The sequence below is a fragment of the Barbatula barbatula genome (genome assembly GCF_947034865.1).
Source record: "Barbatula barbatula genome assembly, chromosome: 19".
Lineage (NCBI taxonomy): Eukaryota > Metazoa > Chordata > Actinopteri > Cypriniformes > Nemacheilidae > Barbatula > Barbatula barbatula.
In genome coordinates, this window is record NC_136782.1 from 5,853,984 (window position 1) to 5,867,052 (window position 13,069).

General features: G+C 35.7%; 1 protein-coding gene across 2 annotated transcripts; it reads left to right on the plus strand.

Annotated features, from left to right (window-relative positions):
- Positions 1-5,565: 5,565 nt before the first annotated feature.
- mxf (myxovirus (influenza virus) resistance F) lies at positions 5,566-12,932 on the plus strand. Of its 2 annotated transcripts, XM_079481259.1 has the most exons (14): positions 5,566-5,769; positions 5,926-5,981; positions 8,015-8,223; positions 8,322-8,456; positions 8,540-8,694; positions 9,008-9,146; positions 9,526-9,724; positions 9,884-9,962; positions 10,761-10,883; positions 10,960-11,092; positions 11,179-11,337; positions 11,508-11,584; positions 11,688-11,954; positions 12,185-12,932. In XM_079481259.1, the coding sequence occupies exons 2-14, from the start codon at positions 5,932-5,934 to the stop codon at positions 12,407-12,409; spliced, it is 1,950 nt and encodes a 649-aa protein (XP_079337385.1). In that variant the 5' UTR covers positions 5,566-5,769; positions 5,926-5,931; the 3' UTR covers positions 12,410-12,932. The 2 variants fall into 2 exon arrangements, with proteins under 2 accessions (XP_079337385.1, XP_079337384.1); XM_079481258.1 differs by lacking the exon at positions 5,566-5,769 and having other exon boundaries at positions 5,785-5,981.
- The last annotated feature ends 137 nt before the right edge of the window (positions 12,933-13,069 follow it).

The window sequence follows — 13,069 nt, forward strand, 5'->3', positions numbered from 1 at the left end:
CTTGTTTTGGTGTGTGTGATGCACATCCAACTTTCAACAGATGTGCAGCTGGATTTTGCACCACACAGTAAGGATGCCAAGGGCAAATATGTAAGTTTCACTTATATTGCCCCCTTGTTGACAGTTATTTTAAATCTAGATAGTTAAGCATACTAAACTCTTTAAACTTCCATTGATACTAAAATACCACTGTAACACAGTTCAATAAAAGGAATGGAAGGAGACGGGAACTGGCGAACATAAAATAGACTTTTAATTAATAAAATCAAACGTAAATAGACTGCCGGCGACACACAAAACCTTTACAAAGTCCAGGCCTGGTCCTCTCTCACTGACGGTCCGGTCGCTCGTTCTCTTATGCTCCCAATCTCCTCCTCGAATCCCGGCTCTCATCCCGCCTACCTCACTACAAGCACTGTATCATATTTGACTTTAATTTCCCTAATAGGCCTACACACTTGCCATTGCTCATTGAGTCTCAAGATGACAAACGTAATGTCTTGTGGACATTACTGTATTTCCAAAAGTAATTTCCATTTAACTGCTCAAATAAAAGTCTTTAGATTAAAGAGTGTATTTGTGAACATAGTTATTTTCATAAAAGATGAATACTGTACATTCAAGTATTAAATCTCTGATGTGTGTTATAGTTCAGTTCAGTAGAAGAGATCTCATCCAGAGCCCAGATGTGTGTCTATGCAGAGAAGACATAGATTGATTAATCCTACGTAGGTACATTTTTTATGTAAATGTTTTAATTCGTCAAAAAAGTATACTTTTTTACAATTTATAAAACTAATGATGTGCTTTTTTCTTATTTCAATTTTACAGTCACGACTGTAAACTTGCTGAAGTCCTGAAAAAAATGAGATCAAATCTATGTATCAAGTGTCATTGTTTGTGTGAGGGAACACCAAAGCAGGGAAACCCAACACTGTTGAATGAGATCTACACAGAGCTCTTCATCACAGAGAGTGAAAGTGGAGAGATCTATAATGAACATGAGGTGAGACAGATTGAGTCCACCTCATACAGTACGTCCACTTCATATTTCCACTCCCTTTCAGAGAGATCAATCTGATAAAGGATCAAACACTCAGTATTCTCGAGCTTCTTCGTGTTTTCTTCCCAGAAACAAAAGAAATGGAATTAATCTCCAGTTATGAATATAAAGTGTTGTTCATCTTTGATGGTCTGGATGATTGTCGACTACATCTAAACTTCAGACTTTGTCAGATGTAAATGAATCTGCTTCAGTGGATGTGATGCTGACAAACCTCATTGCAGGGAATCTGCTTCCCTCCGCTCTCATCTGGATCACCTCCAGACCAGCAGCCGCTGATCTCAGACCGTCTGAGTGTGTCGATCAAATCACAGAGGTACGGGGCTTCACTGACAAACAGAAGGAGGAATACTTCAGCAAGAGAATCAGTGATGAGAGTCTGAACAACAGAATCATCTCACACCAGAAGTCATCCACGAGCCTCTACATCATGTGTCACATCCCAGTGTTCTGCTGGATTTCAGCCACTGTTCTAGAGAGAATGTTGAGTGAAGGAGAGATGTACAGACACCTCCTGATTATTCAGAAAAATGTCAAACTTCAGAAGGACTATGAACAGAAAGAAAAGGATGAAGGATGATCTTCAGACTAGGAAAACTGGATTTTGAACAGTTTATGAAAGGCAATCTGATCTTCTATGATGAAGACCTTAGAGAGTAGCATTGATGTAGCAGAAGCATCAGTGTACTCAGGACTGTGCACTCAGATCTTCAAAGAGGAGTTTGGTTTGTATCAGGGGAAAGTCTTCTGCTTTGTTCATTTGAGCATTCAGGAACATCTAGCAGCTCTATATGTGCACCTTTCCTTAGTAAACGACAAAATTAATGTGTTTAATAACGTTACCGAACCAACTCTTCAAGTTAAGAAGGCTTCAATATCTGACTTGCATCAGACCGCTATAGATAAGAGTTTTTATAGTCGAGTTTTTATAGTCCGAATCAGCCAGGAACCTCAGAGTCATATTTGATGAACAGCTGTCCCTCAATGAGCACATGGCAAAGACAACGCGATCATGACGATATGCCTTAATGTAACACTTGCAAGGCATGCGGCAAAACTCCTTCTCAAGGTTGGACTACTGCAATGCTCTCATTGCTGGTCTTCCTGCAAAGGCTATCAAACCACTTCAGCTGGTTCAAAATGCAGCAGCACGCTTCCAGCATCTTCCAACAGCCCAAAAGGATTCATGTGAGACCCCTTTTCATCTCTCTCCACTGAATACCGGTTGAAGCCCCGATCAGATTCAAGTCACTGATGTTTGCATACAGGACTATCACTGGATCTGCGCCGGCATACTTTCACACCCTACTACATTCCTACACCCCATCAAGAACCCTCCGTTCAGCAAACGAGCGGCGCCTTGTAATGCCTTCTAAGGGCTCTAAATAGCTTTCCCACTCATTCTCCTTCACAACTCCTTCATGGTGGAACATTCTTCCCAATGCGGTCCGGTCAACCACATCTCTCACAACCTTCAAAAAACTACTTAAAACACACATCTTCGGCGAATACGTAAAAAATAAACGTACACTAACCCTCTTCTCTCAACAGGTAGTGGTCTAGCTTTTGTTGAAACTTTGTGAGTCTCTTTGGATAAAAGCGTCTGCTAAATGACTAAATGTAAATATTTTCAAATTTACGAATCCACTGATAGAAATTGGGCGATAAGTGATGTTTTCAGGGGGTATTGTGGAATCTTTTCCACTGATGGGCACAAGTGGGGCCACAATCAATACAAAGGGGGCGATCTTGTATGGTGTTTTTATATGCATGTGACATTCTAAATAATTTATAGTTCACTAAGCTTTAAAATAAGCAATTAACATTGACACGTTTTAACCTTTAATGGCATTTATTTACTGTTGTAAATAACTGTCAAATTCCATCAGTTATCTCTCCTTATCACATCATCACTCGGACGGTGGGGAAATGTAATTGTGTACCTCCCCCTGCACAAATTTTTTTTTTCCCAACTTGAAAGCAGAAGTTTTTTCTGCTGTTTTAAACAGAAACAGCAGAACAGAAAGCATGATGTATGGGAACCTCACATGGCAAAAACAATTATGTACAGTACAGTTGCTTCATGTTGAAATAAAACAGGTATAATAATTTTAATTTATAGTTAACATTGTTTAATTTCAAATATCTGTTTGATTGGATAGTAAAAAACAAAAGTAAATCCAAAGCCAACAAGTCTGGAATCACAAGAACTAATGAAAGAGTACTTGGATCATCAGTCATAAATAATGATGATAAAATACTATCCATCATGCAGTTGGTGTCAATAGATTTTGTCATCCTGAAATGTCATAATTTAAACAGAGAATATTGTTCTATAAATAGAAGAACAATTTAGTTTCAATTAAACAATTGAAATAAAATGCAACAATTACTCATCATTTTGAGAAGCTGTTTCACTTAACTTTAAGGGATATTTCACTAGCAAACCAAAATTTTCCCATGTTTTACTCACCTTCAATGCGTCCAAAATAAATAATTGTTTTCTTCTTGAAGAATTTGCAGTCGGAGTTATAATACCAAGTATCATTTTACTTCCAAGCGGTAGAATGGGAGTGAATGGGTGTTGACTTTTGAAGCTCCAATAAGTTCATCCATCGATCAAATAACTGCCCGACACGACTCCTTGGTCTTAACAAAGGACTTCAGAAGTGAATCAATGCTTTTATTTACGATAAATGTCTTCTGGGCGGGAGCTGTCCCCTGGGTCACTGTCATTTGCCGAATAAAAAGCCTCTCGTTCGTCTGGCTCTGAGGGATAACGGATGTTAGACATGTCAATATGGATATTTCTTTAAAACAAACATCGCTAAAGATGTCCTTTGTGAAGACCACAGGGCCGTATCAAGCAGCTATTTAATCGATGGATGCACTTTTCAAAATGCTTCAAAAAGTCGACAACCGTGCCGAATATTCTATTGCGAGCACAGTTTGTAATTGTGGAAATGCGCTAAAAAAGACTTTGACATTACAGTACATTTATGTGTTTTGCAGAAACTAGTGTTCAATAGTTTATATTACATGTATGAAAGTGACTGTAAAAAAGTTGTGAGATGGGGAAACTTACTGTGGTTACAGTAGATGTTGGAGTTTTGCGAGTTGTGTCAGATAGGGTTGAAGTGAAATCACAAAGATTCCTAACATAAAACATGCAAGTAAATGCAACCTACATGTTAACTTTATTGGATTTTTGACAGTCATTGTACTTTCCTGATGAACCAGGGTGGACCTTACTTAAAATAATATGACAATGGCTGCATTTCAATAACCCTTCACATTGCGCAAACTGAAAACACGCCCAATGTGAAGATGTCAATTTCATTAAAACTCCAACATATTGCAAATAATATTTTTTTCAAAATATATGAATACATGCTCAAATACTTTATCATGACGGTGACTGGTAACTTTAACAGATACAAGGGACAAAATAATATGAAATGTGGTTCCAAACCTGTATACATCTCTTTGTTCTGATGATTACAAAGAAAGATATTTGGAAGCAGCATATTCACAGTATGCCGATACAATTCACATTTATCCCTACCTATACACACATTGTATATTTACTTAAGATTTTATGTTTTATATACCTATTAGCAAGTATCTCCAATTAAACCTGAGTATCAGATGGATTTGGACATGATGGAAAACCAAAGTACCTGACAGAACCCATGGCAACACAATGTTAATGTGTAAAGGGCAAGGGCATGAAACAATTTATTGATTGACTCACACATTTCCCTTGAAAACCTACTTAAAAATGCACTTTAGGTTTAAAGGTTTAAAGGTTTATGTAGGCATCTGTAATACACCAAATCGCTAAACTATACTTCTAATGGGAAAACTTGCAACCATATATTGCTAACAATGCTTTTGGAAGTCAATCACATGGCTTAACCAGAAATATTTTGGATAATTATTGGCCTGTTTCATAAAAAGGAGAAAATAAAGATTTAGTTACCAAGATTTTAGTATTGATATAATAAAATACATTTAAAACTGAAGTCATTTCAATAGCATATATTTCACTGTCAGATGGAAACCTTTCTGTCTAAAACTACGAATAAATTCATTCAGATTTGGAACAACTCGGATGTGAGTAAATGATGACAACTTTTTTGGACAAATGATCCCTTTAATATCCCTCAATGGCTTTTGACCAGCGAATAAAAGACATATTGTTAAATGTACTCTTAAAAGTGTTTTTTATCAAAGGAACAACTTCTCTCTTTGCTAGGTTGAAATTGTGATACTTGGAACTCTATGGTCAGTGTTTCCTCTTTATAATAAACACCCTTTTTCTGCTTCTATGAGATGTTTCGTATTGTTTTTGTTTTTTCAAAACTTCAATGCAATGTTCTGTTCCTCAAATACATATATGGCTTTAGTGTTTGTTGGGAAAAAATGTTACACACTTCTTCATTTACACTTTCAAGCAGAAACTATGGCAGAATTTCCAATATGTGTGCAGCACTTCATTCACAATAGAGGCGGGGTCGAGTTATGAGGTGCTACCAACATCCAATAGAGTTACAAGGTTTAGTCAAACGCTCCTTTTAGTACTTTCATTGGTTACATTTTTGAAAAACACGCAAATGGATGGCAAGGAAGCAAAAACAAAACATGGAAGTACAACAATATAAATACACGTGATCCTGAAAGTAATTTCCTAAGTAAAGCTCAAGGTAAGGAGACAACTGTTTGATTATTACTGTAATGAAGATGATGCACTCTTTATTATTGTCTTTGTATTCTTTGTAGGGTTTTACAACATTTACCAATAACTTTCACAATGAGAATTCAGTGCAAATTCAGTTCACAATTTATTTACTAAATTTCAGACAAACATGGACAGTCAGGACAAACTTTCAGACCCCGGTTCTCAAGATGAAGAAAGGTACAGTAAAAATATATGTTTTCAACATTAATACTTCAAAGGCTACTAGGTTAACAAAAGACTACTAAACCGTTCCAAAGGGGACATTTAGTTCTTCCCTGCTTATTTGTACTTCAAATGTAATACAATTTACATTTACTATACATTCAAATATTAAAATAGTACTTTATTCAAAATATTGCCAAAAAATGCATAGTGTTGGTAAAGTGTACTTTATCTTTCAATGTTATTTACTGCATTTTCAGTTATCATTGCAGCAATGCACTACTGAAAGATGTAGTACTGTAAAAGAATGTGTGTGTATATATATATATATACATAATTTTTTGCATGCTATTTTAAAATAAATGTAGATTTAAAATAAAAAACAAGAAATAAGTTGTTAGATATACACAAATATGTGCGTTTGCTCAACCTCTTTATCAAGTGCTCATTTCAAATCTACAAAGAAAACACCAATAAGTTGCTCAATATCAACATCATTTATCTAGGTTTGCTAAAGTTGGTGTTTCATCATATTTTATCATGCAGGATATTAAAACAAAGATAAAAGTTAATTACTGATTTTATGCATCCACTATTTTGGAGAGAAATGCAGTATTTTGAACAGTGTGTTACTAAAGCAAACACTAATAACATGAACGTTTCAACAATAAACCTACATATCAATGATATCAAAAAGAGCCTAACCTCAATGTCTAACAACAACATAAGGTCATAAAATCCAAGTTCTTATTATTTGAAAAATATTTAGGTGCAAAGGCTTATGAGTTTTTAAATGAACATTTTAAGTTAATTGCACTACAAGTTAAATGAACTAAAATATTTAATTTATGAGGATTTGTTAGTCACGCCAGCTTGGGAATGGCTGAACCACTGCTCTGTGAATGCGTTCCTGGCTTGCATTGTATGTGTTCACTGCTTACTGAATGGGTTAAAGTATGAGTAACGTCACTTTCACTTGATTACGGCTTACAGTGCTAACACAAAAACATGACGTTTATACTACATAGTATTTCCTGATTTAACAATGTAATTCACTGCCTGTTCTGTTAATTGTTTTTCTTGTTTTCTTTGTTAATGACATTATTAGTTTTAAGTCCCTTCTTTGTCATATTTTCCTTTTACATAATGTTTATTTGTGTCCCATTTAGTTTTACTTTCAGTTTTGCGTTCATGAACTTTCCATATAGGCCCTACTGCAGTTCACGTTGCCTTGTTCCCTCTGCTGTTCTCGTACAGTTACAGCGAGGATGACGGAAGTGCAAATGTTGCAACTTGCCCTGCGCTATTATAGAACAATTATACTTGTCAATTTTGATATCGTGATTACACTTATCATTGCAATTTATGGAAATGTCATTGTTTTCATTATCATTCAACACATTATTACACGGCTCGTTGGAACGCTTCATTCTGATTGGCCAGTCATGACATTTGCAGGTTTGTTATTCCCAGATAACAACCTCTCAAAACTAATAACACACTGTAACCCAGATGCAGCAGAGTTAATTTTACAAAATTACTATATGATTTTTAATAACATATATGACATTACATTAACAAATTGTGGATTAAACCAAATTGCCTGTTTGTGACCTTAAACCGAAAGTAAACAGCTTTTTCTCACGGAAGGTCTGCATTCGGTAAAGATTTGCTAATACATATTTCAAATTCACATTTTATTTCAAGTTTTTCTCTCAGCGGGATAATGTAAAAACCGCCGGCTGTTATTGCAAAATAAGCCCCTTCAGTGTAATGCAAGACCCTCAGCGAATCACACTGTCTGGTCTTATTTCTGCAACCGATAACAACTGGCTGCCTGTACATTATCCCTATACTTAACACATTGGGGCTTATTAACATAACATTTCAACAGGCTTATTACCATAATAATGAAACATTCTGTTGACATGTTTAATACATTGAACATCAAAGTTGTTTTTCCTTCCATTAATCATAATTTGAGGGATCCGTTGCCATGAAATAATGGTATTAAGCTTTTTCTTCCTTTTTGTCCTTTTTATAAAAAGCTTTTTTTCAGACCCACAACGTCACGGAACATTCCACAATCCTTTCATCGAGTCTGTTCGACCTCTGATCGAGTTGATTGACTCTCTGAGGTTGATTGGCATTGATGAAGACATTGGCCTTCCATCCATTGCTGTGGTGGGAGATCAGAGTTCAGGGAAGAGTTCGGTTTTAGAAGCGCTCTCTGGAATAGCTCTGCCTCGAGGAAGCGGTGAGACTCTAAAGCTAATTCTTGCTTTGATATCAGTCAGAAGAAATGTGTTAAAATGATGCTTCTTTTGGATGACGTGATGATGTGTTTATTTTCAGGTATCGTCACTCGCTGTCCTCTTGAGCTGAAATTACGGAAACTCAAAAAAGGGCCGTGGTCAGCCACTATTTCTTATGGCGACCACAGTGAGACTTTTCATGACCCGTTAAAGGTGGATTACCTTGTTAGAGAAGGTATGACATAAAATAGTTTTTGACAAAAATATTTAGTCATTGGTTTTTTTTGTAAATATTAATGGTTTGTTTATTTGAAACAGCTCAAAATAAACTTGCTGGGAATACGGTAGGGATCTGCCATGAGCTCATCACTTTGGAGATTTTCTCTCCTGAAGTGTGTGACCTCACGCTGATCGATCTTCCTGGTATAACCCGTGTACCTGTGCATGGTCAACCTGTGGACATTGGGGAACAGGTGAGTGTATTTTATTGTGTAAATGTTTTTAGATTGTGTAATGTACTATCTAAAACATTTATCTGTCAACAATGTATATAAGGGAGAGGATGACAAATCTGTCATTTATTTAAGTAAAAGCAGACAAAATTTTATTAGAATAAATCTATGACAGAAAGCCACAAATATTTGCGTATGATGATAGATTACATGATTTGTTCATTAAGCTTCATTCATGTTCACATGACATTGAATATGACATGTGATCAGTGCTTCTCTGCTCATTTCAAATTCTCCCCTTGCTGACCATTTGAACATTTTCTCTCTTTTTTAGATTAAATCCTTAATATTGTCATTTATCTCCAAGAGTGCAACCATCAATTTAGTTGTTGTACCCTGTAATATTGACATAGCAACAACAGAAGCACTAAGGATGGCACAAGAGGTAGACCCAGAAGGACACAGAACCCTCGGTATACCAACTTTAACATTCTAGCTGCCTTAATAAGTAATAAAACATAACAAAAAATGAATGAATGAATGAATGAATGAATGAATGAATGAATGAATGAAGAAGGCATTTATATGAAGTTATGTAGGCTAACTAAAGTAGGCCTACATTATACCATTTTTTACGCACAAGTGAAAAGTTAATACAGCTATGGAAAAAATACATGAGCACACTGAGTGAGAGAGACTTTGGTTGTATTTAATGCTGCAGGGAAATAGCTACAAGAGTTATATTAGAATAAAGTCGTTGTTTTGCTGTGTTATGATGGTATTTTAACATTTAAATGCAACTTTATGATTCCTGCTGATCCTAACCTTTTATCCTTTTTTTCCACGGGTTAGCAATCCTCACAAAGCCAGATCTCATTGACAGAGGAGCTGAGACTGATGTCTTAAACGTTGTGCAGGGCAAAGTCATTCCTCTCAGCAAGGGATACATTATTGTTAGATGTCGTGGTCAGAGTGACATCAATGAAAAAATCTCCTTTGAAAATGCCATGCAAAATGAAATACAATTCTTTAGGAATCACCGTTATTTCAGGTATGTTTTCCCCGCAGCTTTACATATGTACTTTTCACTTGTGCTTAAAAATGGTATACAGTACAGTACAGTAGCTAGCCTACACAACTGCATAAAGAAAATATTCAAAAGTACATTTAAAAGTAATCCACTGTATGTTTACTTTATTTTTCATCACAGCTCCCTGCTGAATGAGGGTAAGGCATCTATTCAATGCCTTACAGACAAGCTGACAAAAGAACTGGTGGATCATATCAAGGCAAGCACTAAACAATTACACAAAATAACTTTTAAATGGGTTTTTATCACACATCCTATACTTTTAGAAGACAGGGTATTTATGGTAAACCAGTAAGAGTCAAAAACCAGAACTAAAACAGGCATAAAGCCATGAAAAGAGGAATCACAGAGATACACACACAAGACTGCAAAGAACAGTACAGTATGAAAACCAGGTCTGTATGCTAAAATGAAAACACTGTGATGACTTTGTTCCTGCCCATTTCTCAGTTGATTCTTTTTAAATTTCTATCTAATCTGCCCAAACCTTAATATATGGGTTTGTACGTAGATTTTTAATGATGTTAGCATCACTTGTGATTTGTCATAATGTTTTGGTTCATCAGTATGTACTGAATATTAGGAAATGGGAAAAAAAGTTGTGCTAAGAGAACATGTTCATAATTTAGGCAAGGGAGCACCCATGTGGCCATTGAGGGGAATGATCAGATCTCAGGCAGTGACAAACTGGAAAGAGTATGGTGAAAGAGTCAACAAAAGTAAAAAAAAATACGCACTTTGATACGCATATTAAGATCAGATAAAGGGAAATTAACGTAAACATTTGCAAGTTTATTTTTAGTAAAACTGTACACCAGTTTGAATAAACCGGTTGCTCGTTCTTGGTGTCTCGTGGAAATGATCTGGTTTCCATCTTTCTTCTATTCACTCTTACACTTTCTCACTTCAACGAGTTTTGTGAATGTTAGGAGAATGTTTCATAGTACCATTTTGGAAATTGGTCTGCATATCTAATCTATATGTCACCTGCAAACAGAAATCGCTGCCATACTTGACTGAGCAGATTCAGACCAGACTGCTGAATGTGCAAAGAGAGCTTAAAATCTACGAGCAAGGTCCTCCTATGGAAGAGGAGCTGATGGGACCCTTTCTCAGCATGGTAAGAGATCAACAATAAATCTAAATCTAAAATAACACTGTAGTACAATATAGCTGTGTTGTTCTTTCTCACATAGATAACAATGGAGTTTAGTGATCTAATACATGAGCTGAGCAGAACAGGACATTCAAAACATGAAAACATTTACGCTTCTCTACGTCCTGTGTTCATGAATTGGGACATCCATCTGAGAGAAACGCAAGTATTATGTGAGTAATGATCACTTGTAACATTTGTATCATTATTCTTAAAAGATCAACAGGATTTCTTAAACAGTCTTATTTTTTTACTTTAGTCGCAGAGAAAGTGAAGGAAATGATAGAGAAGTACAATGAGATGCATCGTGGGAGAGAGTTGTTAACTTTCACAGATTTCTGTGAATATGAGCGTGTCATCAAAGAACATGTGGCAGCTCTTCAAGAACCAGCAATAAAAATACTGAAGGATGTAAGAGGTACAGTGTTCATCTGATGAAGTTACAGCATATGGCCTTTTATCAAAAAACCCGTACATTAAATGGTAAAGTGTTTAAACAGCCAAGGATGAGTTCCTCGGTGGTTTGGCTAGATCAAGACAGCACATTTTCATAATCAGACAAAGTCAAATTAAATGGGTTTTTTTCAGAGATTGTTCAGAATGAGTTCAAGGTGATTTGTGATGTATCTTTTGAACAATACCCTCAGCTGAAATACATTGTCTCTGTAAGTAAAGCTATTACCATTACTACTACTACTTTGTTATTTTCATAACTATTGCTATATTATTGTACTACTATTTGTATATTTCATTTTTTTCTTTTCTTAGAACATGATCAATGACATTCAGTCAAAACAAGAGACCAAGGTGGAGAAAAGAATCAAAGAGTTCATTTATATGGAGCAACTGGTCTTTACCCAGGACAAAGTTTTACAACAGAAACTCAATGACTCTGACGTCCCTAGAGAGGTTGGGTTAGACCCCAGTGATGGGAACCTCTATGAATACGGCGAAGAGAGAATCTTTAACTCCAAAGGCAGTGCCTTACTGGATACCAGAAATCTAACTCCAGACAAACTGGTTCTCTATTATACGGTGAGTTGAAACACATATAATGATAAGAACTTGATTATCATGATTATCAATAAAATCAATCATACACAGTGTAACTACCACCCTCAAGTTTCAACATGATTGCTCAGAGAGAATAAATAGATGTTCTTTGGAGGGTTACGGCAATACAGCAATCTACAACATCCCAAAAGTTGACTCAAGTTTATTTTACTAGTGGTGGTTACACTGATTGATGCTGTGTCTTCATACAGATAGTCTATCAACGCCTCACAGACTATGTGCCCATGCTGGTAACTCTCTTCATGCTGAAGGACGCAGCAAGGATTTTGCGCCATCAAACGATGGAACTGAGAATCGAGGCAGATTTGGTGAAACTGCTGAGTGAAGAATCAGAAAGAGGATGCAGGAGGGCTGATCTGAAGCAACGCCTGGAACGCCTGACACAAGCTCAGGATCTGATCAGCAGCAGACTTTAATACTGCTGTCTGATACAACATGAATCGAAATTAATTTTGCATCAGGGAGGAATAAATCATTTTAAAATGCTTTTTATTAATAGATATAGCAAATGTAACCGTAGAATATGATGTATTTTTGATTTATACTTGTGCTTCCAAAGTTTTTAGCAAATAAATGCAACAGTTTAGTTCTTAATTTGTAATGAAAATGAAAAATATTCCAATCGCTACCATATTACCAGAGAGATAACAAATCAACTGTGCTTCTTTTATTTATGAATTTGTGGAATTTAATTATGACCCAATAAAAATGTCTTATTGCTTAGCCATATGGCTTTTTCTGTGATTAAATATGTGACCATTATAAATTATATTTAAATACTGTAAATCCTGAGCACACACTCATATGCATAGGCTACATGTGTAACCCATCATTTTGGATGTATTGGCATTTTCTTGCCAATGCTAGAATTCCTTTCTTACCTTTCTAAATACATTTACAGTTACATTTATTGTTTAACCCAAAGCATTAAAAACGAGAGAATTTTTAATTTTGTCATGAGTTAAAACAATACACTAGTTAATACCACAGATTTCTAGTATACTACACTATATTATAGTAGAATTTACTACAGTTTACTATTGTATACTACAGTATTTCTAACAGAGAAAGTTGCA

Excerpts from the sequence above, each read along its gene's own strand:
- mxf (XM_079481259.1), top strand. The coding sequence starts at position 5,932 with ATGGACAGTCAGGACAAACTTTCAGACCCCGGTTCTCAAGATGAAGAA. Across the intron at positions 8,457-8,539 it reads GGATTACCTTGTTAGAGAAG|CTCAAAATAAACTTGCTGGG; the intron begins GTATGACATAAA and ends TATTTGAAACAG. Across the intron at positions 9,147-9,525 it reads AGAAGGACACAGAACCCTCG|CAATCCTCACAAAGCCAGAT; the intron begins GTATACCAACTT and ends TCCACGGGTTAG.